The sequence below is a fragment of the Rhinatrema bivittatum genome, chromosome 6, assembly GCF_901001135.1.
Source record: "Rhinatrema bivittatum chromosome 6, aRhiBiv1.1, whole genome shotgun sequence".
NCBI lineage: Eukaryota > Metazoa > Chordata > Amphibia > Gymnophiona > Rhinatrematidae > Rhinatrema > Rhinatrema bivittatum.
Genome location: NC_042620.1, coordinates 70,818,226 through 70,833,681, shown reverse-complemented (window position 1 = coordinate 70,833,681; position 15,456 = coordinate 70,818,226). Strand labels below are relative to the sequence as shown.

The 15,456-nt window shown below is 42.8% G+C and overlaps 1 protein-coding gene across 3 annotated transcripts in view; it reads right to left on the bottom strand.

The window, feature by feature from the left end:
• Positions 1-15,456, bottom strand: part of ACVR2A (activin A receptor type 2A) — a 404,271-nt gene that overhangs the window by 204,975 nt on the left and 183,840 nt on the right. For all 3 annotated transcript variants that reach the window (XM_029605421.1, XM_029605422.1, XM_029605423.1), the window contains one exon: positions 6,659-6,813. In XM_029605421.1, coding sequence (XP_029461281.1) covers positions 6,659-6,813 — 155 coding nt within the window. The remainder of the gene's footprint in view (positions 1-6,658; positions 6,814-15,456) is intronic.

Below are 15,456 nucleotides of genomic sequence, written 5' to 3'. Positions count from 1 at the left end.
ACTAGCATCCTGCTTGTCCTGGGATAATGGACTTCTCCAAGAAGTTATCCAAACCTTTTTTAAACCCAGCTACACTGGCAACAAATTCCAGAGTTTAATTGTTTGCTGAGTGAAAAAGAATTTTCTCCAATTAGTTTTAAATGTGCTACATGCCAACTTCATGAAGTGCCCCCTAGTCCTATTGTCCGAAAGAGTAAATAACAGATTCACATTTACCCATTCTAGATCTCTCATGATTTTAAAGACCTCTATCATATCCTCCCTCAGCCGTCTCTTCTACAAGCTGAACAGCCCTAACCTCTTTAGCCTTTCCTCATAGGGGAGCTGTTCCATCCCCTTTATCATTCTGATTGCCCTTCTCTGTACCTTCTCCATCGCAACTATATATATATATTTATTTTTTTTTTTAAGATGTGGCCACACATTCAAGGTACGGTCTTCACCATGGAGAAATAGAGGCATTATGACATTTTCTGTTTTATTCACCATTCCCTTCCTAATAATTCCTAACATTGTTTGCTTTTTTGACTGCCGCAGCACATCGAGCCAGCAATTTCAAAGAATTATCCACTATGATGCCTAGATCTCTTTCCCAGGTGGTAGCTCCTAATATGGAACCTAACATAATATAACTACAGCATGGGTTCATTTTTGCCTATATGCATCATCTTGCACTTATCCACATTAAATTTTGTCTGTCATTTGGATGCCCAATTTTCCAGTCTCACAAGGTCCTCCTGCAATTTATCACAATCTGCTTCTGATTTAACTACTCGGAATAATTTTGTATCATCTGCAAATTTGATTACCTCACTTGTCGTATTCCTTTTCAAATCATTTATAAATATATTGAAAAACATGGGTCCCAGTACAGATCCCTGAGGCACTCCACTGCCCACCGCCCTCCTCTGAGAAAATTGTCCATTTAAACCTACTCTGTTTCCTGTCTTTTAACCAGTTTGTAATTGACAAAAGAACATCGCCACCTAACCCATGACTTTTTACTTTTCTTAGAACCCTCTCATAAGGACCTTTGTCAAATGCCTTCTGAAAATCTAAATACACTACATCTACCGGTTCACCTTTATCTATATGTTTATTAACCCCTTCAAAAAAGTGAAGCAGATTTGTGAGGCAAGACTTGCCCTGGGTAAAGCCATGCTGACTTTGTTCCATTAAACCATGTCTTTCTATATGGTAGACAGTCTATCTCCACAGGCATTCCCTACTAAAGATCTGTAAATAAAGACAACTGGAAAGGTTCACCTTCTCTTGAGCTGAGCATATAAGCCATTCCAAATCCACACCAGGCACAGAAAAAAGATTTATGGCAAAAATCTGCAAATGCCTCGTTTGTAAGCAAGCACACAGAACTGTTTTCAGTACTAATACTATGAGACCTAACACACAAGCACGCATATTCATTGTACATTATGAACACTTTTTCCTGAAAAAGAATGAGCAGAACTAGATCCATCCAGTTAGTTCACCTAAGCTTAAACATGTCATAAAATGGTCCAAGTTGAAGTCTTATAATTTATTATGCAAAATTTCTAAGACCACCTCCCATCACTAACACCTGGTATGATAACACTTGTATTAACAGATCATCCAACTATCAGTAAATTAAGATGTATTTTTTGAGATGGGCAACAAGTGTAACCAGCACTTTGGAGAAGACTAATATTACATGAAGTGCCAAACACTAAATGAAAATGAGCAGGAGACAGTGATTGAAAGGAACATGCAGGCAAATATCCCACAGGACAAAAGAAAGCACACTGCCATCACTACTCAGGTTATCTAAGTGGAGGTCTATCATGAATAGATATTCTATTCAGTCTCCAAGTCTGAAACAATCATGCTTTTTGGAACTATGGAAAAGAGGGGATTATAGCCCTTATATTTTTCCTACTCTCATATGACTTGTATAGTCTGTATATGTAACAACTTCTCTAATTCCTTCCATAAAGTCTGATACATTGCTGAGTTCTTCAGATGATGGATATCCATGCAAGCTTTTTGGTATGGATACAAATTCTATCCTGTATCAAGATCCTGCAATGATGATAATGTGACTGCCTTGAATGGTGTTTTCCCATTAGGACTAGAATGCCCCAAGTCTTACTTCCAACTGCAGACAGATCTGAGGTATATCATCAGGAATTTTGCTTCCCAGAAGATTATATAGCTCTATCCAATTTCAATATTTGGCGCTTCCTCCAAAAATTGAAAAAAGCATAGTTAATGAACTTCTAGGTATTTTAGGGCTGCTTTATCTGCCAGCAATCCTTTTGGAATGGACTATAACAGCAAATGTTTGATTTTTGCATATATGTTGATAAACAAGCTCTCTTGTCTCTTACAGCAACTTCCCAAAAACAGGATTTCCATAAGTTGGACATTTGCAGCATAGTCAGTTCCGTATTACTTTAATGAGAATCCTCTTTGGTCTAAGACACTAGGAGTCACAGCCAGTGCCAGGGTAACATATGCAAATTTTGCCAATAATCAAGCTATCCTACATATATAAGAGAGAGCATCTTTTTCCAGCTGTTTACAGCCAATGTAGTAGATGAGGGATCTAGAAGTATACATTAACATGACTGTGGACTGCCTAAGAATGATTTCTTCAACAGTCTTCATTTTCTTGTCCACTTTATCTCCACCATTCTACAGTAGATGTGACTCATATTAAGCAGGGAAAAAACAGCTGAAGTACAATCATGAGGAAAAAGATTTGACAGCGGGATCAAGTAGATATGGTATTAGGGTCCTTTCTGCTCATGAGAGAAATGACCAAGCTCGACATGGCAAATTGAGATGAAAAGCGCCACCTGTTGGAGTTTAGGTGGCTTTTTAGGGCATAGCTCACCTCTGCTGAAACTTTACACTTATTTATAACAAGCCTGGCTGGACAACCTTCAAATGCCAGGCTAAATAATGAGCCTTTAGCAACTTAATAAATCTTAAAGAAGATTCAGCATGTAACAGTGGAAGGGCATTCCATCATGTGGGTCCCACGACTCAAAATAAACTCTTAACTTATATTGTTTAAATGAGGGAATATCTAGTAATGACTACCAAGTTGATCTCAGTGAGTATCTTGGCTGGTAAAATGTCAGTACAGGCTAGAAGCATTTAAGTATCAATCCATGCAAGGTCTTAAATATTAACACTACTTTAAACATAACCCTATATTTAATTGTAAGCCAGTGCAAATATCACAGCATGGGTATCACATGCTCCCTCAATGCAGTACCTGCAACCACCTGAACCGTGGAATTTGGCACAGTCTGCAAAGCATGAAGTGCAGACTGAGGTAATCCTATATACAGAGCATTATAATGGTCAACTGCAGAAGTAATCAATGCATCTATTACAGATCCATAACTGTGCTCTTTGAACACTCAGACTCCAACTTCAAAGCCAAAACATCTGAGAAGTCCTCAAATGTCTGGAGAGCTCTAGATCTTCTTGTTTCTAGTGCCTCAGGACAACTTCCATGACCAATGCCCAGGAAATCATCTTTATGGTGGATTGCATCGATATCAATATCTCTCCAAGTACTGGCAGTGGATGAAATTGCCACTGGTGCTCAGAGAGTTTCTAGAATGGATTGAACATCCATTTGCATAGATACTGATGCCCACTGTCTCCTGAATCTTTCTGATCAGTTCCTCAAAGATCATAGAACCTAAAATGACCTGGAAAACAAGAAGTGAAGTCACATCTTCCTGGATCACCAGAAATGTATTGGTGGCTGTGACCTGGGTCTTTGAAGGCTGTCATAATCCCCATATTCTGTTGAGGGCAAGCAACCCTCTCTGCAAGTATGTTTGGAAGAATATAAGGCTATTGCCTGTAAGTCTCCTTACTCTCAACATTGTGCAACAACTCAAACAGATGTCAATCTCTCTTCACCTTCACTCAATGATCCACATAGGTTTTCTTCAACACTAATGCACCTGAAGAGGAATCCTTTGTCTTTCTTGGACAGGTAGTGCTAGACTAGTGTTTCCCAAACCGGTCCTGGGGGGATCCCCAGTCAGGTTTTCAGGATATATACAATGAATATCTATGATATAAACCTGCATGCACTGCTGCCATTAAAAGCAAGTTTATTTCATGCATATTCACTGCGAATATCCTGAAAACGTGATTGGATTGGGGTCCCTCAGGACAGGTTTGGGAACCAACCGATGGCCGATCTCCATGGCTTCTATCAATGCTCTACCTCAAAGTGTGATGCTTCCTCAATAGCAAAGAATTGTCAGCATTCCGTGCAGCTTCCAGGCCCTTTGATATTGATACCTCCAATGGTCCAGAATCATTTGACCCAGAGAGCTTTTTCATGAGCTTGAGGTGGGACATATGGCCTCTATGAGTCTTCTTTTTCAATGAGGAGTATCCAGATATGTACTGGGCTCCATGCAAAGCACACATCTGTCATGGGGATCCATGACAGACATGGTATGTTTACACCAGGGGCACCTTGAGGCTGTTGGCCTTATTCTCCTCAAGGATCATTGGGTGATAAACAACAGCTGTGAAATTAAACAACTTGATTTTGAACAAAACCCCCAACCTATGCTGCTCAATGCACCAGTGTCAATGCAATATGCAGCCCTCAAAAAAGGAAAAAATCTTACAACTCAACTTATAGAAAACCTATCTAAGGGTCTAAATAAGTAGAAGAGAGTTTGCACAGAGAAAAGCTAAAAGGAAAAATGGGGTTTAGAGGCCTGCAGGAAATATTCCAATTCTTACTAACAGGACAAGCGGCCAAAAATGGACTCTCTGGCATCAGTAAAAATAGACACTGCCCTTTTTGCAATGGACAGCCAAATGCAGAAATACTTTGCAATTCTATGGACAGGACTTACCTGAACAGATTTATGGACCCTTTGCTAGCGAAGCTGGCTCCAAAAGAGGCCAAAAGAAACATAGCGCAAATAGTGCTGTGGAATCTATACCAGAAAAACATTTGGGGCCTCTCTGTATGGCCCTAAGTCCCAATCTGAGATCAGAGTTTATCAGTGCTCTGTCAAGTGTGAACAACTGTCATTTGTCAAAGTGACCACTCGCTGAACCTGAAGGAGACAAAGGACTGGCAAAAGAGCGGGAAAATCTGCTAATTAAAAGCCTTAATTAGGCATTCACTGGACTATGCCTGAAGCTGTTGAATTATGCATAGGTGAGCCCTTAAAAAGCAGCAGGGTGCCAGCACTTAGGGTCATCGTAGTCATCCAAGAGGAAGGTGACCTGTCCTAGTACTACTGCTTCCCAATCCTTGCTTTACCTTCGGGCATCCTGGGTCAAGGTGACTAGCAGAGACCAATGGCACAGTAGAGCAAGGTATAAAGGACGGGAGAGCTGAACCACCTGTTGCTTCAGTGAAAGTGATTGTCCTCTCTGCCTCTGTGCTAAAGACCTCTGAAGGGAAAGACAGCCTGACCAGCAAGGGAGTCCCTTAGGGTTAGAAACTGTAACTCTATTCCCCACCCAGGGACAGATGCACTATCCTGTGCGTAAAAATATGCGTCCATCCTAGGCGCCTGTTTTTTCAATGTGCGCACATCTTCCTCTTCTGGGCACCCAATATAATAATCAAATGATCTGCAGCACTAAAAAAGCTGCACTAGGAATAAATTGTGCATCTCTAGGGCATCCTTGGCATCGAGTGCCAAGGAGACATGGCAGTGTGCAGGTTAGGAAAACAGATGCTCAAAATACAAGCGACTGTTTTATCCCACGGCAGCAAATTTACTGGCACAATAAAGACGCACACACAATATACACAGTTTGGAGCATATATATTGTGAGTTATTTTGTGCACCCAGAAATTATTTTTTTGCCATCAAGACTTTTTATGTTTTTCATTCTGCTACTTTCAAATGAACACTTTGGTAATTCTCTAAGCAAACGGACAGGAGAATCGTTGGTGAAATAAGAAGGCTTACACAAAGGGAGGCAGGGTTGGAACTCATAGCTCTTCTCCCCATAGCCAATTATACAAAATATTTACTCCCTTAGAAAAATCACAACCTTTGAGCTCTGTGGAAAAAGTGAAACTGAGGTGGACCCCTCGTGAGGTGGCCCACACATCCTTGGTAGAGCATAATGAAAGTTCTAGAAGCTATGAAATCATCATAGTGACCCAATTCCATCAGACATCATCATCCAACTGTGATGAAAGAATATCCTGCTTTTCTCCAGTGAAATCAAAGTTCATTTCAACAATATGAAAAATATTTGATATTTGTCCTCTCAAATGAAATCTAAGATTATATAAGAATGTGAACCAAAAAAAAATTTAATTTTTTATTATCAGGAATTTACAAAATCACTGGAACTGTTAACCATTAATAGTATTATTGGCCATATTTGCTTACAATCTTCATGTTTACATGAATCTGACAGGAGTTGACAATTCTCACATTACACTATAAATTAAATCTTAGTGTTAATGGCCTTGCATACAATGCAAAGATCATACATTTGAGTAAGCATGCATAATTAAATCTACTGAAGATTTAAATCTATTACTACAAAATATAAAATATTTTTATTTTTACTACTTGAAAACAATGAGTTTAGTTACAGATATTGAGAATGTAACCATCAAGAAGACAACCATAACCATAAGAGAGCTTACCTGTGTTGGTACAAGTACTGGAGGATATGCCAGCTTGTGATGTCTATACATCCAAAACAAAAGGAGTACAATCACTGCAATTCCCATGATAGGCACCAATGAGTAAAGCAAGGTGTTGAACAAAGGTGGTTTAGAGGGAACAGGGTTGGAAGTGGCTGATGATAAAACAGAATATTTGCAATTAAAATGCCATGTATTACAAATGATTTAGTTGGTTCTTATACTTGTACTCCACATTTATATGGGGACAACCAAAGCAGGTAATAGCTTCAACTATATAAAAGGATTATATAGAGACACATAATATTGATACATTGGGAAAAAACAGTCAAATTATTTCGAGGTTATCACAAACATTCAGCTAGCTATATTACAAAATCATCATACTGTAGCTCCTTATACTGCATCTCAAAGTAGTCAAATTTTCCTGTGTATTAGGCACTGCTCAGTCTAGATTCCAGACACATTCGATTTATCTTTCTGATCTAATAATTTAGTGGCAAACTTATAATGTGATGCAAGACATTAGTAACATTTTATAGTGTGGTTAATCATGCCTTAATGTAACTGAAATAGATAGAAGGTTCTATGAACCATTATATCTTTAAATCAGCAAGTAACAGAAAGAAAAAAAAAAAAAAAAAAAGCCTTTCACCTTATGCAGCTGAAGCTAGTCTTACTCCACTATAAAATTATATATATCAAATTTAGCACAGACCATAACCCACAGAAACATAGAAATGATGGCAGAAAAGGACCAAACAGTCCATACAGTCTGCCCAGCAAGCTTATGGTAGTATTTTCTGTGCTGTACAGGTCAATGCCATACTTATCAGTTTCCCAGACCATAAGAGTCAGGGCCCTTGTTTATTGCTGTCTGAATCCAATTCCCTGTTATTTCTTGCCGTTGAAGCAGAGAGCAATGCTGGAATTCCATCAAAAGTATCAGGCTTATTGGTTAAGGGTAGTAATAGCAGCATCAGCAAGTTACCCCCATGCTTGCTTCCCCAGACCATAAAAGTCAGGGTCCTTGCTGGTTGCTGTCTGAATACAATTCCCCTTTTTCTCTTTTCCCACTGTATTGAAACAGAGAGCAATGATAGAATTATAGAATTATATCAACAGTATAAAGGCTAACTGGTTAAGGCTAGTAGCCACCACACCAACAAGTTATCCCCATGCACTTTTTTCTTCATTGTATACATATTTCAAAACCTTTGTTATATACATTATTTTAGTAATGATTGTGGTTAGTAGTGACAGAAATGTAACAATCACATGTATGTCAATGAGATGCTCCCTCTTGTAAGAAATATTTTTGATCAGTAATATTTTTAAACAGGAAGTTATCTTTTAGGGGGTCATTTATCAAAATGCACTAAGGCTTTTTCGCATGCGTTAAGGCCCTTACCGCAGGAGAAAACGTGTTTAACGCATGTGATAGCACCATATCCTATGGTGCGATGCAAATATGGAAAATAGGAGGAGTTAGGGGCGGGGAGTGGGCTGGGTTTGCCTGTCTGCGAAGAGCTATCGCACCGACTTAACGCCGATTTTAACACCACCTTTTTGAATTGCGTTAGGCTGTGTGATAGCTGCCGTGACCGGGCGGTAAGGTTTTATCGCCTTGCGCGATGTCTCCCGCAAGGCCCATTTAGATGAATTGAAGCTCCCAGAGCATCCAACTAGCTGAGGGAGAGGGAGAGAGCCTGGCCATAATGTCATCTCCCTAGATAGGTATTTGTATCCCTATAGTAGGCTCACCTAGTAACTCGAGGTGAGGTTTAGGTTTCAGTGTAGGGGGTTAGGGGCCCCTTTGACATTCAATGTTAGACGTACGAACAGAACAGTGGTCTCTTGTGAACATTTGATGACCCTCGGAGTGAGGAAACTCACTCCAAGATGAGATTTGTGCAATGTTCTCTCAACCTAGCTTGATGGACTCTCTACCTACAGCCAAATAAAGAAAAACAGCACTTGGTTGCACTAAGAGTCGACAGTCACTCAATGCTATCCAACCATGGGACAGTGCTTGCCCAACTGGATGAAGGCCACCATGCACTGTACAGCCTCAGTCATAGTAATTAAACTCCCTTCTGCTACTCTTTTTTTTTTTTTTTAAATTTACCAACACTGAAAGAAAACAAGTAAAGCAGAAAGGAGAGTGGAGGAGGAGATGCTCAGGAAGCAATAAGGACTGCTGACCTAGAAGCAGGTGGCCTGGGAGCAAAGAAACCATGAAATTAGCCTTACCAGGAAAGCCCTGAAGCCCAAAACCTGGGAGCATGGAATTCTGCTGCACCAGCCATTATCTGCTGTAGGTAAAAATGGCTGGCAAGTGCCTGTGCTGCTCCACCCCTAGCAGTGATGTCACTGAAAAAGTTGTGATCTCCATCTCCTTCTGCTGGAAGGATGTAAAAAATCCATGTGTCTGGACTGGTCTAGCAAAATGATAAGAAATGTCTTTATTCGTAGCTTGTGTTCGCCATACCTGATATAAAGAATTTCTGTTATCAAGAAAAGTGGCAGAACTAATGATAATTCTGAAAATTGTCAGAAAACATGTAAAAGGAGATAGAGTTGCTTACCTGTAATAGGTATTCTCCGAGGACAACAGGATGTTAGCCCTCACACATAGGTGACATCATCAGATGGAGCCCTGATGCGGAAAACTTATGTCAAAGTTTCTAAAACTTTGACTAGGCACATTAAGCATGCCCAACATGCCCTATACCATGCGTCCACGCGGGGTCCCTCTTCAATCTTGTAACATAGAATTATGATTAACAATTAAAAAACAGAGAAACCCAAGTCCGCGGGGCAGAGGGCAGCTATCATGAGGACTAACATACTGCTGTCCTCAGAGAACATCTGATACAGGGAAGCAACTCTGCTTTCTCCGAGGACAAACAGGATGGTAGTCCTCACACATGGGCAAATACCTAGTTACAGACTAGTCCCCTTTTATGTTGGGGAGCAACAGGCACCTAACCAGGTGCCAATGGGCACACCACCACCAGAGCTGTTGGTAACAGAGGGGGGAGACAGCCTGAACCCAAACAACGGACCCTAGGTTGAGACAGTTAGGTTCTACACCTCAAACAGGTTCTGAAGGACACACTGGCCAAACCTACTGTCGCATCGGCCATCCCTATCCAGACAGTAATGTGATGCAAATGTGGGGAGAGAACTCCAAGTCGCAGCCTTGTAAATCTCCTCCAGGGGAACTGCTCGCCAAGTGGGCCACAGACATTGCCATGGCTCTGACACCATAAACCTTGACATGATCCCCAAGATGCCTGGGCATACCAGGAGGACATACAATCTGCTAGCCAACTGGATAGCATCTCTTTGGCAATGGCCAACCTATTCTTATTAAAAAAAAAAAAAAAAAAAAAAAAGTTGGATGGACTGTCTATGGGCTTCTATCCACTCCAGGTACAAGGCTAAGGCTCATTTGAAATCCAAACTGTGCAGTGCTCATTTGCCTTGGTGCAAATGGGGCCTGGGAAAGAATACTGACAGGATGACTGACTAGTTAAATCGGAAATCCATCACCACCTTAAGCAAGACCCCCTGTCATGATAAAACTTAGTGTGAGGTGGATAAGTCACTAAGACCTGTGGCTCGCTGACGCTGTGCGCTGCAGTCAAAGCCATCAAAAATATGACCTTCCAAGTCAGGTACGTCATGTCATAGGTGTGCAGTGTCTCAAAAGGAGCTTTAATCAGCTGAGCTAACACCACACTGAGGTCCCAACACACAAAAGGCCTTAGGGGAGGCTTCAAGTAGGAGCAGGCCCCACATGAATCATACAACCACCATAGGCTGTACAGAGATGGGCATACCATCTACACCATGGTGGCAATGCACCAACTGCACTAAGATAAACTCTAACAAAGTTGTTTTTTTAAGCCAGCCTCCGATAGGTGTAGAAGGTAATCAAGCAGTTTTTGTTTGGGGCAGGAGAACAGATCTAGGGCCTTCTGTTTACACCACACAGAAAACCTCCTCCACTTCAGTCCACAGGACATTCTAGTGGAAGGCTTTCTAAAAGCCACCAGGATCTGAGATCCATTCTCTTGAAGGTCAAGTGGATTAACCTCTCAACATCCAGGCTGTGAGCAACAGGGCCTGGAGTTTGGGATGCTGCAGCCTGCCTTGGTCTTGCATGATGAGATTTGGGGAAGTCCCAATCAGTCTCTGGATGGACAACTCCTGAAGAAGGGGAAACCAGACCTGTCTCTGCCAATGATGGGCTATGAGAATGATAGTCTCTTTGTACTTGCAAAGCTTCAAGAGAGTCTTCGCAACTAAGGAAATCTGAGAATAAGCATGAGGAAGACCCTTGCCCTAATGACGGGCAAAGGCGTCCGAGGCTGGTTTGTCCTGTGCAGGGAGCAGAACAGAGGCACCTTCCCGTTTCAGGGGGGTCACGAAAATATCTATGTCCGGTTTTCCCCCTAGTCCAGGGACCACTCGTGAGTTCTGAAGGCTCAACTCACGCTGTCCACTACCACGCTCTCCGTTCCGGTCAGCTTTTTGTGGCCCTGAGCTTCATCCCATGGGATAGGTCCCACAACCAGATCTGGACTGCTTCCTGACACAAGAGGTGTGATCCCTTGCCTCCCTGCTTATGACTTGCCACATGGCAATCCTGTTGTCAGTCTGGATCAGAACAACTTTGGTGGTCAGCCAATCTCTGAAAACCCATAACCCGAAGCTCCAGGAAGTTGATTTGACAAGAACGTTCCTGAGTGGACCACAGGCCCTGGGTGCCAAGCCTATATATATATATGAGCTCCCCACCCCAGAGTAGATGCATCCATGGTTAGCACAATTTGAGTGGGGAGACTCAAAGGAAATCCCCTGTTCCAGACTGAAAAGTACCGCTACCAGATCAAAACATCCCTGAGAGATGGAGTGTCTTGGATGCAATCCTGAACACTGAGTGGCCTGGCGCTACTGTGACCTCAGGGTCCGCTGGGCTCTGTGCATGTGTAAGCATGCCAAGGGAGAGAAATGGATGGTTGTGGCTATATGGCCCAGCCGCCTCAACATGTGCCAGGCTGATACCTGCTGGCTCTGTTGAACCACTGCCACAATGGTCACCAAGGCGATGGCCCTCTAGTGAGACAGAAATGCCCTGGCTTGTGCTGTTTCTAGCAGGGCTTCTATGAAGTCCAACTGAGGTGATGGGATGAGGTGGGACTTTGGGTAGTTGGGAACGAACCTAGTGACTACAACACTTGAATGGTCAAGCACAGAGACTTGACAGCTCCTGCCTAAGACGTGCTCTTGACCAGTCAATAGTCTAGGTACAGGAAAACATGAACTCCCAATCTGCGGAGGTGGCTAACACCACAGCCACACATTTTGTGAAGACCTCTGGGGCAGATGTGAGCCTGATTGGCAACACCTGGTACTGGAAATGCTGATTTCCCACCATGAATTGAAGATTCTTCCTGTGACCAGAGAAGATCTTGATATGGGTGTATGTGTCCTTTAGGTTGAGGGAGCACAGCTAGTCCCCTTTTTGCAAAAGGGGATCAAGGTGCCCCAAGAAACCATTTGAACTTTTCTTTTTTTTTAGAAACTTGCTGAAGGCCCTTAGGATGGGATGGAATCAGAAAGTACCTGGAGTAAAATCCCTGCCCTCTTTGCCCTGGTGGAATGGGCTTGATCGCTCTGGCTACTAAGAGGGAGGAAATATCAGTTAGAAGTACCTCCTGATGTGCTACTGGCCCCCTGTATGGGCACAGAAGGAAATTTGGAGGGGCACCCAATAGATTCAGTTGGTATCCTTGATAGATGATGGACAGAACCCACTGGTCAGAGGTTACACTGGGCCACTGGTTCACAAAGAACTGCAGCCTGCCCTCAACCGGAGGGTTCATCGCTCTGGGTTCAGGTGACTGTCCTATGCTCCCTGCGGCCCAGTCAAAACCCCAACCCCAGAGTTGACCGAGGAGCTGGTTTGGGAGCTCTCTGCTGCCTGTGACAGTCACGGAAGGCTTGAAGGTGATGAAGGAGCAACAAATACTACCCTTAATCAGAAATCATGTGGATTACTACCATTAACTGATTAGCCTTGCTGCTTTTGGTGCAACTGCAACATCTCTCTCTAATTCCAAAGGGGGGGAGGGGGGAGAATAGGATTCAGACAAAAGCCAATGCTGGGCCCTGACTTTTACAGTCTAGAGTACTAGGGAAACAAGCATAAGAATACTTCTATATCCAAGACCAAAAGCAAAGCATGCTCAAGAAGCATGTCCAATTGTAAATATTACTACTCAACATAAAGGCTTGGGGGTATCCAGCACGGAGTAGGGGAGGCGTGGCTCTTTACATCAGAAACAATATCCAAGCATCTGAGTTGCAAGGAAGATGGGGCAATGAAGAAGCACTATGGGCCAACCTAAAAAAAGATGGGACATCCATTTTTATTGGAGTGGTTTACAGGCCTCCAAACCAAAAGGAAGAGCTGGACAGAGATCTGGTTGAAGACATCCAAAAGATGGGAAAGAAGGGAGAAGTGGTGATTGTTGGAGACTTTAATTTGCCAGATGTAGACTAGAGAATCCCATCTGCAGAATCTAACAATAGTAGAGAAATAGTGGATGCTCTGCAAGGAGCTTTGTTCAAACAAATGGTAATGGAACCCACAAGAGAGGGAGCTATACTTGATTTAGTGCTCACTAATGCAGATAATGTCTCTGATGTGCAGGTGGGCACCCATCTCAGCACCAGTGATCATCAAACGGTATGGTTTAATATCACAAAAAGGATATGGAAAAGAAGCACATGAACCCAAGTTTTGCAGTTCAAAAACACGGACTTTGATGAAATGGGGAAGTACCTGGAGGAAGAACTTGTAGGCTGGGAGAACGAGAGAGATGTGGAACAACAGTGGACCAAACTAAAAGGAGCAATTACCAAGGCAAGTAATCTATATGTTAGAAAAGTTAAGAAAAGCAAAAGAAAATTGAAACCTATCTGGTTCTCCAAGGAGGTGGCTGACAAAATAAAGGCTAAAAGAACAGCATTCAAAAAATATAAAGGATCCCAAAAGGAGGAGCACAAAGAAGAATATCTGGTAGCACTGAGGGAGACAAAGAAAGTAATCAAGACAGCAAAACGTCAAGTGGAAGAAAGGATTGCCAAAGAGATTAAGAGAGGTGACAAAACATTTTTCAGATACATCAGTGAAAGGAGAAAAGTTCAAAGTGGTATAGTGAAAATGAAAGGTGAAAAGGATCAATGTGTGGAGAGACACGAAGAAATGGCAGAAATATTAAACAAATACTTCAGTTCTGTGTTCACTAAAGAAGACCCTGGAGAAGGACCATTGCTAGTTAACAAACTAGAGGGGAATGGAGTAGATGTAACTCCATTTACAGTAGAGAATGTATGGGGAGAGCTGAGGAAACTGAAAGTGGACAAAGCCATGGGGCCTGATGAAGTTCATCCCAGGATACTGAGGGAGCTCAGAGATGTGCTGGCGGGTCTGCTGTGTGACCTGTTCAATAGATCCCTAGAAACAGGAGTGGTGTCGAGTGACTGGAGAAGAGCGGTGGTGATCCCACTTCACAAGAGTGGAAACAGAGAAGAGGCTGGTAATTACAGACCGGTTAGCCTCACCTCGGTGGTGGGAAAAGTAATGGAGTCACTGTTAAAAGAAGGAATAGTGAGCTATCTACAGTCGGCAGAATTGCTGGACCAGAGGCAGCATGGATTCACCAGGGGAAGATCCTGTCAGACAAATCTGATAGAGTTTTTTTGACTGGGTAACCAAGGAATTGGATCAAGGAAGAGCGCTCAATGTCATCTACTTGGATTTCAGCAAAGCTTTTGATACTGTTCCGCACAGGAGACTGGTGAATAAAATAAGAAGCTTAGGAGTGAGTACCGAGGTGGTGACCTGGATTGCAAACTGGTTGACAGACAGACGTCAATGTATGATGATAAATGGAACTTACTCTGAAGAGAGAGTGATATTGACCGGAGTGCCGTAAGGGTCGGTGTTGGGACTGGTCCTGTTCAATATCTTTGTGAGCGATATTGCGGACGGGATAGAAGGTAATGGAGAGATTACTTACCTGATAATCTCGTTTTCCTTAGTGTAGGCAGATGGACTCAGAACGAATGGGTATAGTGTGCTCGTGCTAGCAGTTGGAGACGATCTGACGTCAGCACGTAGTACATATACCCCTGCAGGAAGTGCAGAAGCTCAGTAATCTTCCTTGCAAAAGCATTATGGATATATGTGTGACTGACAGATTGATTAACTGAACATGATTAACCTGACCGATTGACAGTAGCTGGAGACCGCCAGTGTTCTCAACCGGAAGGCGTCGACACGTGGCAGGGCGGATGCCCTATGTAAGGAAGCATGGCTTACCTTGAAACGGTGAATTCCCATATATATCGGCAGCCGGGCGGGATGCCGAGTCCATCTGCCTACACTAAGGAAAACGAGATTATCAGGTAAGTAATCTCTCCATTTCCTAGCGTGTAGCAGATGGACTCAGAACGAATGGGATGTACAAAAGCTACTCCCGGACTGGGTGGGAGGCTGCCCGAGGTCAGTTTAGGATTGCCCTTGCAAATGCTGTGTCCTCCCTGACCTGGACGTCCAGACGGTAGAATCTGGAGAAGGTATGGATGGAGGACCACGTTGCCGCTCTACATATCTCTGCAGGCGACAGCATCCTAGTTTCTGCCCAGGAGGCCGCTTGTGCTCTGGTAGAGTGAGCCTTGACTCGTAGAGGTGGTGGTTTTCCCGCTTCTACATAGGC